This window comes from Diachasma alloeum, unplaced genomic scaffold, assembly GCF_001412515.2.
Source record: "Diachasma alloeum isolate Michigan unplaced genomic scaffold, Dall2.0 Dall_scaffold_00209, whole genome shotgun sequence".
Classification (NCBI taxonomy): Eukaryota; Metazoa; Arthropoda; class Insecta; order Hymenoptera; family Braconidae; genus Diachasma; species Diachasma alloeum.
The window spans coordinates 1,790,551-1,815,382 of NW_021680374.1; the positions used below are offsets into that span (position 1 = coordinate 1,790,551).

The 24,832-nt window shown below is 37.9% G+C and overlaps 1 protein-coding gene across 2 annotated transcripts in view; it reads left to right on the plus strand.

Annotated features, from left to right (window-relative positions):
• The window catches only part of LOC107036538 (A disintegrin and metalloproteinase with thrombospondin motifs gon-1), a 75,510-nt gene that overhangs the window by 45,716 nt on the left and 4,962 nt on the right, over positions 1-24,832 (plus strand). The window contains exons 6-23 of one of the 2 annotated variants that reach the window (XM_015254567.1): positions 7,881-8,094; positions 9,158-9,329; positions 13,585-13,799; positions 14,511-14,663; positions 14,804-14,953; positions 16,321-16,472; positions 17,423-17,762; positions 17,939-18,027; positions 18,649-18,999; positions 19,322-19,488; positions 19,628-19,878; positions 20,460-20,841; positions 21,256-21,417; positions 21,532-21,672; positions 21,781-21,900; positions 22,519-22,689; positions 22,814-23,023; positions 24,045-24,230. In XM_015254567.1, the coding sequence (XP_015110053.1) occupies positions 7,881-8,094; positions 9,158-9,329; positions 13,585-13,799; positions 14,511-14,663; positions 14,804-14,953; positions 16,321-16,472; positions 17,423-17,762; positions 17,939-18,027; positions 18,649-18,999; positions 19,322-19,488; positions 19,628-19,878; positions 20,460-20,841; positions 21,256-21,417; positions 21,532-21,672; positions 21,781-21,900; positions 22,519-22,689; positions 22,814-23,023; positions 24,045-24,230 (3,626 nt within the window). The remainder of the gene's footprint in view (positions 1-7,880; positions 8,095-9,157; positions 9,330-13,584; positions 13,800-14,510; positions 14,664-14,803; positions 14,954-16,320; positions 16,473-17,422; positions 17,763-17,938; positions 18,028-18,648; positions 19,000-19,321; positions 19,489-19,627; positions 19,879-20,459; positions 20,842-21,255; positions 21,418-21,531; positions 21,673-21,780; positions 21,901-22,518; positions 22,690-22,813; positions 23,024-24,044; positions 24,231-24,832) is intronic. The other variant, XM_015254568.1, reaches the window with a different exon arrangement.

The following is a 24,832-nucleotide window of genomic DNA, read 5'->3' on the forward strand; positions in this document are numbered from 1 at the left end:
TCCGACTGTCTCGTGTATTCGCTGCCTCCGGCGGACCTCGACTGGTCGTTTGGTGTTATGGGCGAGAGGAGAATAAAAAAACGAGAGGGACGCAGAGGTACGAATATGTGGAGTGAGCAGACTGCTTGGCGGCGTCGCTCGCCCACAGGTGGAACCGGCCGAAAAATTTTCGAATGCTGTGACCACTGATAGGCCGCGTCATCCTTTCGACATCATGGGTCATTATTTTTATTCACGGGGATTACGAGATTTTTATTTTCTCGTGTGTCTTCAAGGATTTAAATTCTTTCGCTGTTTCTGGGAGTTTATGGGTTTTTGTAAATCCTTGGATTTTTGAAGAAATTAACCCTGAAATATTTCACTCTTGACATGAGAGAGAAATAACAAGTGTTTTTTTATTAATTTGAAAATCATTTTTCCAAAATTTTACAATTTTTTTGAAAATTGTGGGCCGAACAGGTCATTTATTCAATTTCTTTTTCATTTCTTCAATTTCCTCTCATAAATCTCACTCATTTGTTCTATTTATTCATCTCTTTTTAATTATTTTTTGTTTTCTAATTCTCCAGTTTCAATTTTAGTCATTTCCAAAACTCCCGAGGCAAATCGGGTGATTTTTTTTTTATTTTGGATAAAACTTCACCGGCATTATTCACTTTTTGCCCATAAATCTCAATCACTTGTTTTATTCATTTATTCATTTTTTTAAACGCCCCAAACTTCATTTTTTTGCTTTGTTATGGTCAGTTATTTATTTGTTCCCGAGGTCTTTGACCGATATCAAACCGAAGACACCTCGCGTCCCTGCATCGTTGAATACCGTGGGCGTGGATTTCATCCGCGATCGTACGCGATCATACCCGGATCGAGTGCATTAATGCCCCCAAGCCAGTAACACAGTCCACAGTGTGTTTGGGGGAATTCTCATACAGATGGGAGGGAGGGGGGACTCGTTTTGAACCTGCTGAGGCACGATGAACCTGGTGATCAGCGGGGAAAAATTTCTCGGTAATCGTTGGGGCCATTCGGGTCTTTCGTTCACCATTTATCCCAAAAAATCACCAGGGAGAGTGCTCTTGCGCCGCGAGTTATTCCTCAGGGATGAATAAAAATTCGAAATATTTCCATCCACCAAGTGCGCAAATTAAAGTGTCGTTAAAAATTGCGGTTCCGGTGTTGATTAAATTTACGTGAGAAGAGGTTTTTGGGACGTGAAACTTTTTTTATTTGATTAATCGTAATAATCGTAAATTATTCACGGGAGATTCGGAGGATCAACGTTTTATTCCATGTTTCAATGGTGAATTCCCGGTTTAATGGATTCTTGATTTTTAATTAATTCGTCTCGATAATTTGTTTTCAGAAAACAAATTAATTAGATGTAAATTGTTTTGTAAATTTAATTTTTGTTGTAATTATCAATTAAATCAACTGATTCTGCATTTATAAAAAAAAATACCAGGGAAAATACAGAGATGAATAAAAATTCGGAGTATTTCGATCCATCGATCGCGCGAATTAAAATGTCGTTAAAAATTCTGGTTCCGGCGTTGATTAAATTTCCGTTAGAAGATGTTTTTGGGACGTGAAACCTTTTTTATTTGATCAATCGATAATAATCGTAAATTATTCACAGGAGATTTCGGAGGATCAACGTTCCATTTGATGTTTGTATCGTGAATTGCCAGTTTTATGGACATTGACTTCTAATTAATTCATGTCCTTCGTGTGCTAAATAAAAATAAAGTAAAAAATTAATTCATGTCGACAATTTGTTTTCGGGAATTATGCAAATTTTATTTATTCAAAATTACTAATTAATTTCATTATGCTCCTGGCATTGATTAAATTTCCGTTAGAAGACATTTTTGAACGTGAAACTTTTTTTATTTGATCAATCGACAATAACCGTAAATTACTCCCTCAAGATTTCGGAGGATCAGCATTTTATTCCATGTTTCAATCGTGAATTTCAAGTTTTACGGACACCGATATCTAATTAATTCGTGTCGATAATTTTCCTGAAATTACTATAAATTTCGTTTAACCCGTAATTACTAATTAAACCTCATACAAATTCACGGGAGTGACTCATGAGCCTCGAACGCCGAGATTTTTCCTGAATCGACAGTCTCCCGATAATTCAGTGACTTTATCATCCCGGAATAACAATTACCACAACTGCTATTCAGCATTCCTGAGCGTCGCCCCATGGTACACACCGTTACGATTAATTGCCCCATTGCACGATTACCAGATGAAACCGAATGGAATATAAATTTCAAAGTGCGTTAAACCCCCCGGTTGAAATAAAGAAATGAGGAAAATTTGAAACGAGTCCCGATAGTCCAGAGGTGAGGGAGACGCACGGCTTTGAACGACACCCAATGGCCAGGAGGCGATACAACTCCGTAAAGTCATCTGAGTTAGGGTTACGATGCCCCGGTATAAGTGAGTCGCACTGTATTCACTGACTCCCCCTTGTGCCATAGATTTAAATTGCATTTGTATTCTCTTATTTCACCAGTTTTTATATTTTCGAGGTACGTGCCGTTGCCGAGGGCGATGTGGCACCGGTGATTTTAATCTTTCTTGTAAAAGTCATGGACTTCTTGGAGGTCGCTCGTTATAAATTACCCCTCGTGAATTGTGAAGTTTAACAAGGAGTGGATAGTCGGGAATTCACGCTAAATCATTGATGGGATGTGTTGCGGTCAATGCTGGAGGTTTTCGTAAATTTTTCAATTTTCTTTGAACGTTTTTTTTCCAAATTAATTAATTCATGTGTTTATTTCAAGGAAAAAATTTTTTTATTTCAAAATGCAGTGTAAATTCAAATTTCAAATGACAACGCTCGATATTTTTAACAGCGACAAAGTTACATGAAATTTCTGTATATTTTTTCATTGACGAATCCAGTGAAATTCGAAATTTCATTTTTTCCTTCTCTAAATCGAATTGAATGTCACTATGCTAGAAATTTGTTTCCAACAGTGATTTTTTAAAATCAAATCGTATAACATTTTTCATTTGAAAATTTTCTATCTACTCTAACAATATTTTTGTTAGAAAATGACTAATTTTCATAGTTATATCAATTAAACTGTTTAAAAAGTTGTCATAAATAATTTTTTCTCGCAAGACAAACAGCATTTTGTCCATAATAACGTATCTCGTAAAATCACTGACACGTCAGACCCCCCATTTTTTATTAATTTATCCGCTGAGCCATACAATTTAATTCCACCAGCATTCCCCATTCATCCGGAGAAATTTAATTTGCGCTCATTCTCTCCATCCGCGAATTTTCAGCCAATCGGTAAATATTATCCTCACGTATCAATTGGCAAATTTGTATTTAGTGAATGGAGAAAAAGAATAATGGCCATTTGTGCCGATGGGAAAGTTGTGTGTAATTTCGTATTCCCTTGTAATTTTGACGGCGAAAGTATCGAGTGTTTTATCGTCCTGGGTTCATTCATTTTTGTCGGTGATTTATCGGCGATGGAGTCGTCAAATCACTCGTGACGGACTATTTTAATTCACCCGTCAATCATAACTACTAGTCTGGACAATTAACGGAGATAAAAGAAGTATTAATCGGTTGTCGTGCGGTTGAAATGAGAAAAAAAAATTGCGAGTGCGTTGAGATGTGGAAAAAGAGGCGAATTTCACGCTCGTCCCGGGGGCCCCACCCCAGTACTCGCCACTGCACACATGCGGGAATTCCTATCGTAATTAACTTCGGCAGGAGATCCTCTCGGCAGAAGCAGCTCTTTGTGGATTTAAAAATAACAATTTTTAAATAAACGCATTCTTCGATTGGAAAATTCTAAAAATTCGGGCGTCTACAACTCCAAATATCTCGCGATCAAACGATAGAATCCGCACGAGTCACGTCTCATTTTGAAGCTCACGAAAATACCTCGAGAATGAAAGAAAAAATCCAAAATTTCACTCTGCCGTTCTCGAGTTATTGACGATTAAACACACTTCGTTTTTCCTCAGTCTCTCTATTTAAAAAACATTTCCTCTTTATTTATCGCATCATGTCACTTTAAAACGAATAAATATGAGCACTTGATGCACTCGGCGAAACATTCAATTGTACAAGTCAGCGTAACACGTTTGTTAAAGGTCGCGAGATATTCTTTCCAAAAACCAGTTTAACGAGAAACCTGTCCAGATCCTCCGTAAAGTCGGAATTCGGAGTTTTCCTCGTGCTGGGAACCACAAGCCAGTGCCCCCCCCCCCTCAATAACGCCATTTTACCGTGCCCCAGCGACAATCCCCGCTGCTCCGATCGATTAATTATCGCAGTGCCCCCGGTGAAAAATCGAAAGTCCCCTTCGATTTATATTCAAGAGTTTAATTTGCCCCCATGAATGAACATGATTTTATCATTTGTGGTTTATCTCAATCGACAAATGAATCATTTCTCATTTACTCGGGGGAGTTGGATGAGAAATGAGCCGTCAGTGCGGATTGAATTCCGTCTTAAGTGGTTTTCGATTTACATGAGGGGAAAAAAAAAGGGAGAAGACATAGGAATGGGCGCTTTTTTCGCTCGACGGGAAAATGCACCTGATTGCCGGTCATGATCAATCGTTTGTGCCACCTTGTGTGTTGTGGATGGGGTATGTGTACACACACACGTCTGCCCGCAACAAAGGACGCATCGGAGATGTTTCAACTGAGATACGATACGGTAACATTGAGCGAACAAAAGACTCGGCTGGCCGTGAAGTTCCTTGACTACTTGGGTTATTAAAGCGAGGATCGAGCGCCGAATTGCGGGAGAGTTATGCGCATCCTGTTGGCGTTATTAAAATGATGAGTAGTTTTGATTCTGGGGAGAGTCAGTGGTAGTAGTGTGCGGTAATTCGGAGGGTATCGGCGGGCGAGGGGGGAATTTCTCCGGCTTTCTAATGGAATCGTCTTGGACTCCCACGCGAAGGCTGTTTACCTCAATTTTCTATGGGTGGACGAGATAATATTATTCAAATTTGAGTATCGGTAATCCACTTGTCATTAATTATTTGACATTGCCTGACGGGAGTGGAGACTTTCTCTTCAGCCGGGGGGATTGACAGTGTAAAAATTGATGTGCTGATGCCACTTAGGGGCTTGCGCCGGCGGGATCCGGGGAATTATTTCGCGGGGAGTTTCGGGGTGGAGGCGACGATCGGAGAGGCTAGGAGAGTCTGATGCGTATTATTGAAATTGAGCAATACATTACTGTTAAAAAATTTAAAATTGCATTCTGTGGAAAAATCCATGCATTTTTTTACATACAAATTGTCTTTTTTAAATAAACAAATGTTTTGTTAATGCACATGGCTTTGTTTGAAATGGAATTCATTGAATACAAATAAAAAAATTATTTGAAATTAATGAATCAGTTATTTTGAATCATCACATCAATGTTTTTTATTCATTGCGAGGGATTTTGTCATTGAAAATTAGAAATTCTATGTAAAATCCGTGGGAGCTGTAAATTTCAGTTGAATTAGTTCATGATTTTTTGTTCAAATAAAAAAATTGTCTTTTTATAATAAAGAACATGAGTTTGTTTGAAATAAAATTCATTGAATAGAAATGGAAAAATGATTTGAAATTAATGAATTACTTATTTTATATGATTAAAACATTTTCATTAAAATGAAAAGAAAATTTTTTTTTATAAAAAATATTGACCGCAATTTGTGGAAAAAATTCCATGTCCAAGTTTAAAATTCTTATGGTTTTCTTGAATTCCAGAATTAATCGCCCAAGACAAAGAAAGTGTTTTTGCGATAGCAATCATCGCCTCTATCTATCATTCCCCCGTGGGAATGATTCGCGTAATGACGCGTGGGTGTGTGTAACACGGCATTAATGAAAACGCAAGAGGGATTAAACCGAAAAAAATAGCTTTTTGCGTAAAATCGAGGACAAAACGAGGCCGAGAAGGGGATTCGTAGACGTTCCCGGGTGAAAGTGCATAGATCCGCGGCTGATGCAACTGGAGTCAGGCCAGTGGGCAGATAAATATACTTTAACACGCGTATTTATAGTTGCGAATCGTGTCGCTGGTCATGTATCAGAGGGGTTGGGGTATATAACCCAATGTTATGTACCTGGTGAGTGTTGTTGAGCACGCGATACTACCTCGTAGTTACACCAGGAAATCATGTACAACCATCCCAGATTTATACCACCCACACCTGGGTGATATACCAATAGCCAGGTCGCCTCGATAATTCAACTTCGGGAGAGGAGCTCTTGCTTTCGGGAATTAATTCATTTGTTTTGATTATTTTATGAATTTCAAATGTTAAAACGTCAATTTTTCATTTATTTTTCTATTTAATTTGTTTTTTTAAGCATTTCCTATCTTTATTTTTATTATTTTCAGTTGGAAATTTAAAAATCCGTTTCACAGTTCAGAAAATTATAATTTTTCATGAATTTTTTTAATGCAAATTCCTGGATTTAAAAAAATACTCTCTTTGCAGCAATATTTCTTTTTTTCAGTGAAATGTATTTTCAATCATATGAGAAAATTTTCAACAATTTTAACAAAATAATTTTTGAGGTAACAAATAAATAATTTATTTTTTAAAAATGGGGTTCCTATTTTTTTCAATTCTCCAAATGCTTTCCAACAGTTCCGACTATACAATAAAATAAAAGATGTTGCGAAAGATTCCTAAAAAAAAATCGTACTCCTCCATGGAATTAATGATGCAAAAACTCTCCTTCACTCTGAATAAACCTTTCTACGAATGCATTACCTCCCCCATTTTTTCCTATCATCCCCATGTAATCCCATTTAACCATGTATAATGATTGAAATTAGAATGATAAAAGCCACTCCCAGGATAGACTATCCGCCCACGATTCATTGAAATACCAGGACTCAAGTTCCCCCCCTCGTTTTTTTTTTCCAACGACTGAAACATCAGACCTGGGACTAATCGGATCCACGAGAGGCCTTCATAGAAGAATGAAAAAAAGATGAAGAAATAGTCGAATGAAAAAATACGTATAAAGTACACGTGGAGATTTAGGAGCGAATAATGAAACAATAATGAAACAATGCACTTGAGAATACACTTATACACACTGCGAGGCGTAATTGTGGTCATTACACTGGAGGTAATAAAGCAATCATTTCGATTGCATCAAGGGTACCACTCGGACAACTTATCTCGACCTACCGCAACGGGCTGTACATTTTCATTCAATCTGTGTGGTGGATTTTCTTTTTATCTTATAGTTTGACAGCTACTGATTTATAACTAACAATAAAAAAGGGAAGGATTTAAAATGCTTGTGGTATCGGTGTTTAATATCAAATTATACGAGAGGAATTAGCTCCTTACGTTGAGGAATGTTGGAATCGGTGTTTTTTTAGCCTGATAAAAAATCAAAGGACGATTCCCTAAAATTAACTTCATTTTCTTGCACATTCAACTCAAATAAAAATTTTAATTGACATTTCTGTGAATTTATTTCACGAATTCATGTCGAAAATAATAATCTGCGTTTATTGTATAATAATTCTAGGGGAATGAGTTCTTAGTGATGAAATTTTAACGAAAAATTTCGATTAAAATTGAAATTAAAAATTAAAAATGAATTTTCAATGTGAAAAAAAATAGTCCTGACCTCGAAACATTGAATAATCCCCGGCAAAAATCAATTCCTAACGTTTATTGATATTTCCAATGACCCGTACCGCCGAACAACGGTTACCATTGATCATAGCACGCGGAAGCAATGCAAATACGATTTATAAATGAATGGAACCGTGTACCTCAAGCCTGCAGTATCATGATTGATTCTCGTATTCCCCATGAAGAACCCGTATTGATACTGATCACCTCTGATTGCAGATTATGATCCTGTGGAGGAAGCACCGGCGCCACTTATTGACGACAGTTCAGCGGCTAGAGTTTATGTTGGCGATCATAGACGTGAGCGGAGAGAACTGACTGAGAAGAATTTCCTGGATAGATCGATTGAGGAGGCGTCTGATGAAGGTTTAGAGGAGTTTGTCGGTCATTACGGGAGATCATACCCTCATCAGGTCCAGTGGAAACGCCAAAGGTATGGCATTTCGAACAATAAATTAATAAAACATGAATATTCAGTGCCAAATTACGTGAATTATCAATTAATTGAACAGTCACAAATTAATTTACCTGAATCCCACTGATTTTTATTCATTTCCATAGAATAATTGAACTAAAATTGACATTTCCAATTGATTTTTCCGTCAAATGTTAAATTTTCAACGATCAAATTCCTTAAAATTTTAGTAGAATCGTAATGTAATACTAATTTCCAAGAAGTGTACCAAAAATTTCACCCTAAAATTCTCAACAGTTCTCAATTAAAAATAATACTTTCTAATTCTCTTGTTCCCTCTCCCACATATTCACCAAGAATTTCATTCAAATTAACGTCCCCCATAAAACTTGACACATATACTTCCCCCAATCATAGAAGAAATGGTTTTATGTCTTTTAAATATCCTATCCCCCGTAATTTCATAATTCTGAACCCTGTCACATACGATAAAAACGTCTGATCTCATCTAGTCACTTTTACGACTTGACGCAATTCAATCATTAATAATAATAAACAGCATTCCAGGGTGAAATGTTGCCCAAGTGATCCAGTTTTTCATCCTCACGATGTGTTATAAAAATAAATCCGAGTGTTTAGTTCTACACTTGGTAACGATAGCGCACGACATTTCAATTTCTCTCCCCTTGTAAAATTCCACATCATAATTTATAGTTGAAAAGTTGTCTCCGGCAATAGGCGCCAATGTATCTCCCTTTTTCTTCTTTATTTTATGGCCGCGCCCATTTCAACGTTTCCAGGCGAAACAAAACGCCGATGACAGCCGTTGATACCTGGAATTTTCATTAGCCACACGCAATGATTATTTTTTTATTGAAGTTCTCTATCCATTTTTTTACTCGCGGACACTATCTGGCTACGTGATCTATCGGATCGTTCGTCTCTCGAGACACTTGTGGTTGTTAATTTCTCACGTCTTGAGTGCAATTTATTAAATTTAGATTGCGGGCGATTTGATGCGAATACGCGTGCACCCGCTCTGCTGGATTTCATCGAGTTGAAGGATTATTTTGCTGTTTAGGATCGAGGGGAGGGAGGAGGACGATGACATTGATGATGGATTCAATAATTGGAGAGCGAGGAGAGCACTGCCGAGGGAGTACTTTATCGAGATCATGGTTGTTGCTGATGCCAAAATGGTGGACTATCATGGGGACAGCCTTGTTGGGTACATACTTGTACTTATGAGCACGGTATGACAATTAATTTTTTTTTGCTGGGTGCGCTGCTCCAAAAATGGGGAATTTTGACGTTGAGTTCGATTTAAGAGAAAAAAATCACATTTGGAGGGAAAAATTCATGGAGTTTGAAATTTTACAGAAAATTCAAGGATACATTTACGGATTTGTTTGAATCTCTCCGATTTTTATTCATTTTCATGGAATAATTGAACTGAAAATTCCAGTTCCCATTGACTTTTTCATGAAATTGTGAATTTTTAATGGCGACATTCATTGAAATTTTAGTGGCACTATGACATTAAAAAATTTGTAAGAAATCCACCGGCAATGCTGTTTAATTATCGGACATTGTGTTTCCTAGTGGATGAGGTAATTCGTCGACAGACGTCGTAATTTGAAATGAAATGATTCAATGAATGTTTCATTACGCATTTTTTCAGTTGAAGAAATTCAATTATAGTTTAGTAGTAATTTTTAGGGGATTGAATTGAATTTAGGGGTGAACCATTCATAAAATTTAAAATTATACCGAAAATCAAGACTGAATTTTACTGATTTCTATTCATTTTCCCGGAAAAATTGAACTGAGATTTTCAGTTCTCACCGATTTTTTCATGAAATCGTGAATTTTCAATGACGAAATCCCTTGAAATTGCCCTGAAATGATCAGTGATTCACTATTCGATGTAAAAAAATTCATAGCACGTACCGTAATTGACAAATAATCAGGTTAATCGAATGTTTCTGAAAATAGCGTTAGAGCCCATAAAGTTGACATTTAATTCGCCTCGAAAAAGGCGTGAAAATCAGATAATTCTGGGGCGAAATAGCGTAGGACAGCAGATTGTGGTCAATGATAAAAGATCCATGTCACTCCACTTCCGTTTCTGTACTCTCAAAAATAAACTATTAAAAACGTAATTCTCAACAGTCGTGTTTAGATGTACGCGTTAATTGAAACGGAAAGAAGTCTCTGCGAGTGTAACCAATGTCTTTACTACTTATTCCACCCGAGGTGCATGCTAAAAATGACGCAATGGGTAAACACTGAAGACTTTTTTTACTATTTACATCCACTCCTGTTTCTCTCGCCGTACTTCATGCGGATTTGCTAATCGGTGGAACATGCAAATGCGTGGCGGTGAGGAGTGCTGGACCGTAACTCGATGGGAAGCTGGGTAGTGTGTCGTTTCGGATAACTCGGAAAGATTATTATCTGATGGTTCTAGGGGATTAAAGGTCTGGGAATTTTCAATTTTCAATCGGTAATTGATAAATTGAAATGTTTGCTCAGGAAGTGTTCCATTAAGTGCGCAGTATCTCCGGACCCAACGATGCGATTTTAAGGGGTCAAAGCTCATTTTAAAGCTTGAAATAATACCTTTAAAATGAGAGAAAAGATTTCGAATTTCACTCTGCCGTTCCTGAGCAATCGGCGATTGAATCGGGCCTTTTTATGCTCCGAGGAGAAATGGTAAAAATTTATTTGTCTCAATGTGTCACGATGATCTGGGACATTTCATTTTTCTCCAACTCGCTCTCTGCTGAACAGTTCTCTGATAGAGCGACCGAAGAAACCGGAAATGCCCCCGCCCAATCGAAACTACGATTATTTCATTCAATGTCAATGGCCCCGAGGAGAAATCTATAACTCTCAATTTTTTACCCTTCATTTTCGCCTGGAATCGATCAAACCTTCAAGATTGGAGCCCACCACGCAGGGCCCACGTATGGGTATCTGGGTTACCCGTAAAAGCGAAACATAAATCGAACGTTTATCGAGCCGAGGAGTGACGAGAGGCCTCGATCGCCAGCCACCCGTCATCGGTGTAATTTTTATCTTCATTTAAGGATTATAACGGTTGGGGATTTTTTGTTAATCCTGTGGTGTAATTATCAGCCAGAAACCTCCCGAGTCGAGGATTTGGTTCTGATTGGACGTACACAGGTCTCTCAAGATCTCTCCAGACCTAGACTGAGCTGGTATAAGCCCTAATCAGTTCTACGACGTAATTTTCCGGAGACCTTGCGAATCTTCAGTTCTTTTCGACCCTGAGAAGGCCTCCTCTATACTACCTAGACCCTAGGATTTCACGAGGTGGTGGGGGGAGAGGGGGGGGGGTATGTATGCGGAGGGTTGAAATTGGGGAGAAATTGGAGGGGAAAGTGGATTTTCGGCAAAATCGAAATTTTTAGAAACCTTTATTCTCCAACGAAAAAGATTGCTAAAGTGAATGGAAAAATGTCAAATCGAGAATTGAATTCTATTTAAAATCAGTTAATTTTAGTGTTCAGTATTCGCATTCCCGTACCAAAAGTTTCCCATACTCTTCTCTCCCCGCACTTTCACAAAGCACGGAGCGTTCCGTCTCGTTAGCATTATCATGCATCTCGAATAACACCTGTCATTGTCACTCAACCGCCCGCCTTCGCGGTACCTCCACCCATAAAACTCACCCGTCCCACTCAACAATAGAAATAAAAAAATCCTAATAACTCATCGACCCAAACCGCGAAGTAACAGAGAAATTCTTGCACACGCACTTGTGACTTGTAAACAACTAATAGGATTGAATCATCATATGAATGCACCTCCGAGAAGTTGTATTTCGCTTAAAGCCCAGGGTATGAATGAAAATTACGAGGAGTTAAATTTCCGATGGGATTTAACGGACGGCGAAGCCCAAGGTTAATGTTTTTCATTATATAACGCACTTAACACTCACTGGGTGTGAAAATCCCGAGTCAAGGGACATCGACCTCATTCACGAGTGCCGAGAAAAATCGTGCGACAAGAAAATGAATAATTTTTTCACTTTAACGTGAATAAATTAGAGGGGAATGAGATATTTATCGATATTTATAGATTGATTCACGTGAATGGGATCAATCACTTGTGTTCAATCCGTTCAATTCCCCCGATGGGGAGAGAAATTTGTCGCGATAATCGATTGTGCTCATCAACCGGTTCCCTACGTAAGTGGACACTTATGCTAATCACGGCCGAATTGTTGGACGATGAAAATCATCGGACAATGCGGTGAATGGGCTATTTTTCCGCTCACCCTGCGGCTCGACGGGGGAATTATAAATCCACCAGATGTTTATGTTGGCTTCTGAGACGTCGAGTTAACGCCATTCTAACTGGATTATAATTGGCGATCCGGTCGCCACGCCGTTACCTCAGTTTTGCGGAGATACAACCGGTGGTTAAGGTGGAGTCATGATCGTCTGCACGTGCCTCGGAGACACGCCACGGTGTCGAGGGGGGGGGGGGGGGGGGGCTAAATTATCCGAGAACTCCGGTGTATCTTGAGGAATTGATAAAAAAATGTTGGGAAGATGTGCCTCGGAGCTCGGGTAATCACGAGTAAATACAGGGTTTGCCCCTTGGTTCTCGAAATTCGGAGCTCTTCAGGGGAGACTAATGAGAATAATATTTGAGGGGCAATAAAACGACTCTAGAAAACATTTTGAAGAATTGAATTATGCCGAGGGAATTTTTATGACCGCACGGGGGAGAGAATCGTAAAATTCCTGATCTCAACGAACATTCAATGTCATTCCACTTTTTTTGGGCAGCAGGAGGAGGAGGATTATTCAAGTTTCTTGAATTTTCAATCAGAGCGTGAAAGTTTGCCGAATTACGCTGAATTTTTTATTTATTTATTTTCATGGAATAATTGAAGTGAAATTGACAGGTTTCATTGGTTTCTTAATAAAATTGCGAATTAAAAATGACGGAATTCTTTGAAATTTCCGTGCATATATAATGTGATGCAAATATTCAAAAATTTTATTAAAAATTTAACAACAATTTCTAACAGCACTGTTAGAGAAAAATTGAAATTTCAAATTTTTGCGGAAATTCGGTGAAATTCCCTGAATTAATTGAAAATTCGAAAATATGTTTACCTGAATTTCCCTGATGCCTATTAATTTTCAATGAAATTCGAAATTTTTCTGCAGTAGGAAGACGAGAATTCTTCTTGAATTGAAAATTCAAGAATATATTTACTGGAATTTCCCTGATTTCTATTAATTTTGTGGAATAATTATACTGAAATTGACAGTTTTCATCAATTTTCCCATAAACTTTTCCATCTGCAATACCGAAACCCCTTAAAATTCCAGTGAACCAAATGCGCCGAAAATTCCCAAGAAATATAGCGACATTTTCAGCCAAAAATTCTTTCCCCTGCAGGCTAAATAGAATTCTCGCTCTTAATATTCCTAAATATCAATACCTCATACTGCAATCGTCCAGGTATCTCGAATCTACAAGGATCCCTCAATCGGCAATCCGATAAGTATAGCCGTAACGAAAATCATAAAAACCGACGAGATCTTCGGCACAAAACGCAGCGACAGCGATGGAATAGCAGCTGCCGATATGCTGAAGAGATTCTGTTACTGGCAGAAACGTAATAATCCAGACGAACCATCACCCGAGCATCACGATGCCGCGCTACTCCTAACGAGGTCGGTATAACGATTTCACATTTTGCTGTCTCCTGGCCATTTCCTGTCGCTAATTATGGGTCATTCGAAATGTCAGATCACCTCGGGGGGTTAGAATAGTTGTATTTCAGTCATCAGAAGAAATATCGACTTCTTTAACGAGTGTAATATGGATAATTATCCCGTAATCAGAGATTATTACAGGGATTGAGACATTCCTCGTAGTATTTCAGCCGATTATCTTAAAAAATATCTTATTTATGATCTTTGGAGGGAATTAATATGATTTATTCTTTCGGTGAGAATACATTTTTTTAAGTGGATAGGTCAATGCTTGTGCAATATCGTGTTTGATATTTTTCCCACTGATGTTCGGTGCAAAATAATGCGTAATAGAGATATTTTTTACAATTTTTTTAAAGAAGAAATTATTGAAATTTCGATATTTTATTATTTCATTTGTGAATTGAATAAAATATGATGTCTAGAAGTATCGAATTCTATTCATTTTTTCTGTAGAATATTTTCTACTAAACATTTCTATTTTTAATTTAAAATAACGTTCTAAAATAATTAAAAATATTAATATTAATTGAAATAATTGAAAGTTCAATCGAATTTTTAAGTTAATTCGCAAAGTTTTCCTTGGAATTTGGCCACAATTTGCCATGAATAACCGCACAAAAGAAGAAAAAAATTACGAAATATTCCTATTGTGAAAATTGTGCGTAGGGAAAATTTATGTCACAATCCACGTCAGAAGAGGTGTGACACACTGGGTCTAGCCGAACTTGGAAGAATGTGTTCACCAGGATCATCATGCGCAATTGTACAGGACAATGGTCTCGCTGCGGCCTTCACAATTGCCCACGAGATTGGACATGTGTGAGTTAAATTCCAGTAGATAACGCCCATGTACAACCAGTGACATTGCCACAGTCGCCCACGAGGGCAAAAATCCCCCCGCGATAAATTCAATTTTTGTTTCTCGTTATTATGATTTTTTTGTTCATGCCCTTTTGTAGGTTCAGCATGCCCCACGACGACGACTCCAAGTGCACAAAATTCCGTAATCGCTCGGGTGTGCACAATGTGATGTCGCGAATGCTGGATGACAACACATTTCCTTGGGAATGGTCCAAATGCTCTCGTCACTATGTCACGGAATTTCTCGAGTGAGTTTTATGGCCGCTAAATGTCTAGAGCTTTTGTTTCCGATTTTTGCGGGGGGTTTTGGGAGGGGGGGAGAGATAGGGGCCAGACTTCCGGGAGAAAACATACTGGCTGAGGCGATGTGTGTTGACAGGGAACAATGAGACCACAAATTCGAGGGGTTGAAGGGCTTTATCGCGTATCAATGTTTCTTTTATTGAGAGTTTTTTTTAATACTGAAGGATAGCAGATTTAGAAAGTACAATTGGATGCAATAACACTGCATTGATACATTTTACGAATATTCACATTATTGACGGACGACGAGTTCACAGCCAGGAAATCCCGGAAATTTCTGCAGCTTTTTAAAATTATTGATTGATAATTTCGTTCAATGTTATTTAAATTAATCTAGCCTATTGTGAAATTGCAACTCATATTTATTTTTCATTTATTAAACATTGAAGAATGTATTTATTCGAATTTTCCTAATGTTCATTTAATTTCCATAGATTTTTCTATAAAATAGTGAATTTTTAAGGATATCCTAGAACATTATTCGAATCCCATTTGACCCTAAGTTTTTGGACATTTTACAATCATTTTATTATTCAAACTTTGCAGGATTAAATTTAAATTTCATTGAACCATTAGAAAACATTTTAAAATCTGAAAAAAACTGAAAAGTTTACTTTTGGAATCAATTTAAAAATTGCAATTTTTAAAAATCGCGAGCCTCTCCCACAAATAATTGATAAACAATTTAATTTTCCACCATAAAAATCACTTGTTCGGAACCGTAACAAATTTATTCATATTCAGAATTTTACCAGAAAGTTTAAACAATTATAATTATGTATTTTTAAACAACGAATGTTTAAAAATAATAATCCTGTGCAAAATGTAATTTAAATGACGCTGAATTCGGAATTTGAGCCAAAAATTCCCACCAATACAGAATCATTATCATCCAATCAATAATGTCCAGTCTCGTTACATCACAGCCCCAAAAATATCCCGAAACATCACTTCACCAATCGAACGAGTATTGTTTCCATAAATTACCCTATCTGTTATACCGGATGCAATTTCATGTAAACGTTAACTCATACCCGCTAAAACCTTGGATGCATCAGTGGCTCAGAGGGGGGAGAGAAACGAGCAAAGACGTGCTGGTGGTTTTTTTTTCAGTGTATACAACACACTGGTGTAGCAAAGACTGCTCGTACCTTCGGTTGCTTGGTCTTAGGAATCCGGTTCCACGAGTCAAGAGAAACAGTGGCTCGTGCCTGTGACTCTCCTCCTCGTGCAACACCAACTTCTGTCCTTTGTTAGACAATCTGCAATTGCCATCCTCCCATTGGTGATAAATTCATATGTTTATTTCTAGAGCTGGCTATGCCAATTGCCTTCTGGACGAGCCCAACAACATGATTAGATCCATCGCCAGTCGACTACCTGGCGAGGATTATTCCGAGAATGAACAGTGCGAACTTGTCTTTGGTCCAGGCTCGAAAATCTGTCCGCATATGGAGAATGATGGTAAGTCACGTGCGTTCATCATCTTGGGGTTGGAATTCATATTTCAGGCTGATGTTTGATTAATGGTGCGGTGATTTTTTTATTCAAATGGGATTGACTACGCTGATTCACGGAGGCACGTGGGCGGTACATGCATTCGGCATTAGGAGCATTGTTGAGGGGATGAGTGATTGGTTATTTCAAAATGGGAATTGAGTGGAGAGTTTCGGAGACATGAAAATCGTTTTGGGAATTTTAGAGGTATTTTTAGAGGCACGCATTTTTACGTAGACACTTTTGAGGGGAAATCCGGTGCATTGGTCAGGCGAAGAAAAATTCTTCCGTCAATTTTTGTTACGTTGGAGTTCGAGTCAATAGATTGTTTGAGTGAATTCTCAATTAATTGAAAATTCCACGTAATGTGGTATTAATTATTCATGTTTTTATTGAAAATTCAAGTAGGTTGGGGCATTTTCATCTTACAACTGCTCAAGAATTTGGAATTTCATTTGAATTTCCATGATTTTTCAGCCTAACATCCAATTTCATGTTTTTTTCCTCAAAATTACTAATCAACTGTCCATGAAGTTTCAATTTTATCCATAAACATTTTCCCTATTGACGATTTTGAAAGAAAATGCCTAAAAACTTTTTTATGTCGCTTTTTGAAAGAAAATGCCGTGAATTCTGCGTACGAAAAATAATTATCCCCTAAAAAACTTTTCACTGAAATCGGAAATTTCACGATTTTTCTGCCTAAAACAAATTTTACTGTTTCTCTCCTCAAAAAACACTCTCTCGACACTTTTTGCCACAAAATCCCGCGAATTCTGCGCACAGCAAATAATTCTCCCTTGAAAAACCTCGGAACATGTCTGCAGACTCATTTACCCATTCCACTAGTCATAAGAAAATCCTAGTAATTAAGGAGCAAGGTAAACTTAGCCCGTGGTTGGTTACCGGCCAGGCAGTGTGCAAGAGACTTTGGTGCACCGCGCCGTCCTGGACCCATCAATCTCACTGTCACACACAACACATGCCCTGGGCTGACGGTACACCCTGCGGTAATGGCAAGTGGTGTCATCGCGGTGAATGCGTATCCAAGAAGAATCTAGCCCCAGTCGATGGACAATGGGGCGAGTGGGGGCCCTATGGACCTTGCTCGAGAACATGCGGTGGAGGGATCAAGATCAAAGAGCGCGAGTGCAACAATCCACCGCCACAGAACGATGGAAATTACTGCATTGGGGAGAGAGTCAGATATCGCAGCTGTGGAACTAAAGAGTGTCCAACTGGATCCGTTGATTTCCGGTTAGTTATTTCGTCTCTTCGATTTTTAGACATGAATGAAAACAATACATTCCTTTGTATTCAGACAATTATTAATTAAGAGGAATGATTGGAACTGATAATTTTGATCAAATAAATAATTTCATGACATTAAAAAGGATCTTTTGCATTCAAATTCAGCTCATTTTCATTTTCAGGCAGGAACAGTGCGCCAATTTCAATAATAACAACTTCAACATCAAGGGGCTGGCACACGACGTCAAGTGGCATGCAAAATACATAAAAAGTACGTCAAATATTTATGAAAGTGTGAGAAATGCATTTACATTTTCATTGTTGTAAATTTGAAGTCAATTGATATTTTTATGGCAGTCTGGATTTTGGTAATTTCATTGTGTATTTCAGAAATTGAGTGATTTCTCAGGTATAACATGCGCAAGTATGATGTAAATAAATCTTTCTGAAAAATGTTAAGATTTTTCAATTTAAATTTCAGGGGTAATTCCATGATTTTTTGTCTGACCCGTCAAATAATAATTCTACTGTTTTTTGTTGAGTGTATTTATGAATAAATTCAATGACAATAATAATAATAACAATATAAAAAATACTGGACATACATTTTTTTCACTATATTTATGAATAAATTTAATGAAAAAACCTAGTGTTTCCCCTAGACAATTTTACTACTTTTCTACAGGAACTATGAAAGAATTCTATTGAAATTCTAATTGAGCCATATTTTTAATAGAAAAAATTCAATAGTTAACTTCACGAAAATTCATGTAGATAAAATTCTCCAAAAAGTCAAGATTTTTCAATTGAAATTTCCCGATTAATTTTCTAATCGCGCAACGAAATAACTGATGATGTTACGTCTGACTCGTTTTGACGTCTTACCTTTCAGTTCCACCCGAGGAGCGATGTAAACTCTACTGTCAGGTTGATAGTAATCAGTACTATATGTTGAGAGACAAGGTGATCGATGGTACACCCTGTGGACCCGACACCTTTCATATATGCGTCAAGGGACATTGCAAACCAGCTGGCTGTGATCATATACTCAATTCAACCGCCGAGTTGGATACTTGCGGTGTTTGTCGGGGAAATAACAGCACCTGTCAGAGAATCACGGGATCGTACAATGCCAGTGGATTTTATGGGTACAGGAGGGTGGTTAAGATTCCAGCTGGCAGTAGTTTTATTGATATTAGGCAGACTGGCTGGGGCGGGCTGCACAATGATACCAATTATTTGGGTGCGTTATTTGAGATTTAGTTTTCATGTTAAGTCCAATTTTTGTATTGGAAAATGTCGAGTTAAAAAATTAATGAACATTTTACTGAATTTCCACCGGAGTTCTAAACATTTTCTTCCAAATACTTTGAGGATCAAATAATTCAGAACAGAACTAGAAATTTTTTTCGAGAGAAATTTTCTCATTATGCCAAGAAAATTCGTGTTTTGCAATTTTTTAATTAGAAAACGAATTCCAAGGAAATACTTTCAATACTTCATTTGATTCTCTTATCTTGAAATACTTTCAGATGTACAATTAATTTTACGAATGATTTTTCCAGCATTGCGACTCGGTGAAAACGGTAAATACATATTAAACGGTAATTTTATGGTGATGCACCGCAAAGTTATAGTTCTCCCGGGTTTGGCAATCGAGTACAGTGGCCCAGGCCCAAAAATTGAACGGCTGAACAGCTCCAGACCCATCAACTTCGATTTAATTTTAGAGGTAACATAACTGTTGTGGCGGAAAAATTGTATGCCCCCCCATTAGCGAATGATTTACGATCGCAATTACTCCCCCCTCAGTACTTTAACGTTAACATCTCTAAACTCGATTTTTCACCATCTCGTTTTATTGCTGAAAGGTGCTATCGGTGGGAGATATCGTGCCACCGCAAATAACTTATGAGTACACTGTACCGAAGAAAATACTGGACAGTTTTACTTGGATTTTGAGTGATTGGTCCACGTGCAGTCACATGTGCCAGGGTAGTAGGCAGCGTACAGCGGAATGCCGCAGTACTGAGCATAAAGACGTCGTGTCGGACGATTACTGTCGGCCAGAGGAACGTCCACAGGAGGAAACACAAATGTGTAACGGCCACTGCATTCTACAGTTGAGTCATTTTGGCTATTTTTATTTTTGACCCACAATTTCTAAACTATTGTTTCCTTGTTCTCGGTTGGTCACTAACACTCGGCGGGGTATTCCTCTTTGTTTGAATTTTCCTTTAGAATAATATTTTGGCCGTTTGGAACATCAAGATCAGAGCGCTCGGTGCTTCGCGATGTTTATCATTATTTGCGCTATTTTCATTTTGGTTCTGAAGTATTTCCCGGCTCTTGGTTTTCGTCAAAGGGGTGAATCAGGCGTGATTATTCTGTTTCAGAGATGCTATTTTCATTTTTTAATTCCGGGTTTGGAATTCCGAATTTTTTCTCTCTCAATATTTTTCAATTGACAAGTAAATTTATTTTTTATTCTTTTTTTATTCGTTTTTACTCGCTTTTATTTCATTCTATTTATTATCTTTCTCTAAATTAATTCAAGATAAATTGGATAAAAATTATTCCACATGAATTTTGAATAAAATAAAGAAGTCATCACCCCAGAAAGCTTTTCCTAATCATTATGGTTTCAAAAATGGGAATAGAATATTGCCATTTCCATTTTTTCACTTAATTTCGTCATTTCAGATGGCAAGAAACATCGAGATCAGAGTGCTCGAATCACTGTGGCCCAGGGACCCAAACAGTCTCGACTCGTTGCGTCCAAATTCTCATAACATCAGCCAACAGAACACCCCGACCATTTCCGCCCCACGCCTGCTCCCACTTGAACCGCCCCAAGGAGCTTGTGCCCTGCACAGGACCCTGTGACGACGCCCACTGGTCCTACTCGGACTGGGGAAGCTGCAGTGTCTCCTGCGGAGGGGGAATGCAGATGAGAACGGCTAAATGTGTGGATTCACTTGGGAGAATCGTGCCCGACGATAAGTGCAGTAGTTCTAAGAAGATTTTGGAGAGGTTCTGTGGACATGAGGCTTGTCCGCAGTGGGCCTTTGGTGATTGGTCTCCTGTGAGTAAAAAACATTCGTCGAAATCTTTGAGAATTGGACGAACATACTCATACAATGATTTTCAAAAGTTAGGATGAGATTTATTTTATTGAAATACTAATTTTTTTAGGTAATTCTATCGAAATTTTCGAACCTCAACGTTTTCCTCTGCATTTTTTCTAAATTACGTATTGAAAAAATTGGGAACAACAGGGTTTTCTTGACGAAATTCTATTACTTTTTTAATGGAACTCTTGAAGAATTCTTTGGAAATTTCCTTTGAACTATGAAATCAGAGACGATATGAAAGAAAAAATCACTTGATTGAAACAGGAGAATTTTTGTTTCCCCGCTGTTCCGAAATTTGCACTTCAGTCGAAGTTTTAATTTTTTTCTCAAAACGAATGTAATATTTGGATATTGTTAATTCCCAGTGTTCCAAAAGCTGTGGAAATGGCACACTAGCTCGTCCCTTCTGGTGTCAAGTGGAGAATCGCGTCGTCAGTGAGTTATACTGCACTGATCCACTTCCAGTTGTTGTAAAACCCTGCAACGCTGGACCCTGTCATCGCTGGTCTACCGGAGAATGGAGCCCCGTAAGTATTTTTTACCATCGAATCTCTCTCATTCTTTTTTTTTTCATAACGAGAGCCTCTGGTGGAACACGTGCCATCGATCGACCCAAATTAAATCGACTATTGAATTTCTAGTGCTCGGTCACGTGCGGCGAAGGAACTCGAAGAAGAAAAGTCGCTTGCTTGAATGCAGACGGCTCAACTGGCGACGAATGCGCTATTTCTGAGAAACCAGACGACTTCGATACCTGCAAAATGGATGTTTGTCCCACTGTTGTGAGTTTTATCTCGTGCTGTTCTTTTTGTTCAGCAATTTTGCCATTAATTTTCATCCATTAGTGCCAGCATTCTGAGAAGTTAATGGCTTTTAATTTTTTTAATTAGACGAGTCCTCCTGTGATTTATTCCAATCATGGGGAGCCTTCTCAGGAAGAGAACGAAGTGGACAGCAATGGGATCACCTTCCATCCGGGATATGTCTGGCGAAATGGAAATTTCGGGGAGGTGAATAAACTTGGGCCCATTTCGCCTCTAATTTTGGGGTTCGGGGATTTCTTTCTTGAACTCATGAATAATTTAGGGAACAATTTGATTAGACGGTTGGGGAGCAGCTGAATTGATAATTCTATCTGATTAATTTGTTGATTTGAGGAAGAATTTCTTTTTAGAAGGGATAATTTCTTCATTCTAATAAGCAAATTCATTCCTTACTATTTTTATTTCACTTTTTATTTTATTCGGTTTTCAGTTCATTCTATTCTTTATTCTATTTTGAATTAATTAAGAAGTAATCAAGCCATTTTAATGAAGAAACAAATAAGCTCTAACCCATTTTACCTCTTATTTTAGAGGCCGGGGATTCCTGTCTCCAACTCATGAATAATTTAGGGAACAATTTAATTAGATGATTGGGGAGCAGCTGAATTGCTAATTCCGTCTGATTAATTTGTGGCTTTAAGGGGGAATTTCTTTTTAGAAGGCATAATTTCTTCATTCTTCATTCATTTAATTTACCTCGTTATTCTCGCCTGAATGGATGGAGAATAAAATGCATTAAATGATTGTTAGAATAATGTAAAGAAGTAATGAACTCATTTCTGAGGAAGAAAACAATTATTTCAGTGCTCAAGATCATGCAACGGAGGCTTTAAACACCGAATAGTTCAGTGCACATCGATAGAGACCCACACGGCTGCTCGAGACGATTACTGCGACTCTAATCAGCGTCCAGCGAGCACTTTGCCATGCAACAGACACGCCTGTCCTCTCTGGAACACTGGGGACTGGAGTCAGGTGAGTGTAAAAAGAATAAAAAGCCATGGACTCCAATTTTCGAGAGCCCATTTGGGGTCAACAGCGTGGCATCACATAATAACCCTCTTGGTTTCTTGTTCCAAATATTTTGTCGGTGATTCAGTGCAATGTGGAATGCGGCGAGGGCTACCAGCATCGTCAGGTACGATGCCAGAGTCAGAGAGGTGAAACCCTTCCGGATAAGGAATGCAGCATGGACAGACCCAAGCACGCGAAAAAATGCCGGAAGGCACCTTGCGTGATACAAAGAAATCATAATCCTAATTCCAAGGGTAATCTACCCAGGAGATGGCGCGTCTCCAATTGGACTCCAGTAAGTAGTCAATTTTTTTTTTGTTGGGGTGGGACGCCTGCGAGTTTTCGGGGGGTCTATTTTTTTTCTGCATTTTTTTAATGTCACGTGTAAAGCAATCACATTAATCAATTTGAAAATAGAAACATTTAGTGGTTTCTCTACGAAATTTATTTTTCTTCATTAAATTTCTTTACGATATTCTATTGCTTTTCTAATGGAACGCGGTAGGAATTCTATTGGAATTCTATTGATATTTTTTTGAATTATATTTTCTCATTACAAAATTCAGATGTTTATTGCAATATTTTGGGACAACCCACTGGTTTTTTCAATTAATAACTATTGAAATATCTCGCTGTAAAATTCCGTAATTTCTTATGGAATTTCAATAGAATCTCAAAGCGACTGTCAATTTTTTTTTTTTCATTGGGGTGAGACTCCTGGGAGTTTTCGAGGGTCAGACTCAATCTTTGGGTTTTCTTTTGGGAAGAATTGGTGTTTATTCCTTGTTTGTCTTCAGAAGCATAGAATAAAACGAGAGAATTTTTTTTGGGCGAAATATTCTAGTCTTAATGAAACGGGGCAATTCATCAATAAGAACATATATTTTTGCAAAAGAAAAATATGTTCTTTACGGTTCGAAATTTTCGTCTGAGTTCTCAACGATTAGAAAATTATCGGACTGAAGAATTTTTGTGCAATTTTTGTGAAATTCAGCTGAATGTGTTCTTAAGCTTCAAATTTCATCAGCTTCTCCCTCCAAATGGATTCAATGTCACTTATCTGAAAACTACTGCTGAATTTTCCGTGAAATTTCAATGTTTTTCACCCCCTTTTGCTACATTTTTTCAATAATTTCTAGCAATTCAAATATTAATCACTAAAAATTACGTTCAGTTTCGTAAATTCCTAAATTAATCACTACCTCCTCACCCACTCAATTTCAATCCTAAAGTTGCCAAATTACCTCCGAAAAATGCACCGATCCAGGCACCGAGAGTCTCCAAAAAAACAGGGAGAAAATAAAATGTACTTTCAGTGTTCAAAATCATGCGGCGGTGGGGTTAAAACGCGAAAGGTGGAGTGTATCTTGAGGACAGGAGGTAATGAGGAACCGGTAGAGGACGAGCAGTGCTCGAGACTCGGGCTAGCGAGGCCAAGATCGCAGAGGCCGTGTCAGCGTTTACCCTGTGACTTTACTTGGCAAGAGGGCAGCTGGTCCGAGGTACCTCTAAACAACGAAAAAAAAAAATCAATAGAAGAAAATTATATCGCTTTGTTACAACATCCACTTGAACCTGGAATTGACCGCTTGATGGGACTCGCAAAGCTAGAACACGAGAAAAACGCATGATTCACCCGGTGTATCAAAACAATGATGAAAAATCTCAATCAATCTTCATCTTGTCTAATTACTGTACAATACTTTTGTTTTCTCTTTTTCAGTATCGTATTAGTCACACGTAGATGCAGTTATGTCCCATCCTCCAACCAATAACCCGTGCCTCTTAATTATTGCTTTTTATATGGCTGTATCCTACTCTCCCTGGGTCAGGGTCAATTGGCATAATCAAATAAATCAATCGTGTATTCAATTCGTAGAGAAATACACATGTAGAAACAGTTACACACGGTATTTAGACAGACATTTCATCATTATTTTTTGTCGTGCTTTGGAGAAAATCACGAATTTTGAGAGGAAAATATTAAGAAAATTGTCGAAAATTTTTCATTAATTTATCAATTGCATTCTAGTTTTCACGAGTTGTTTTTTATCTTTTTCTTCAGGACACGTCGAAGATTTATTCTCAGTGTTTGATATTTTGA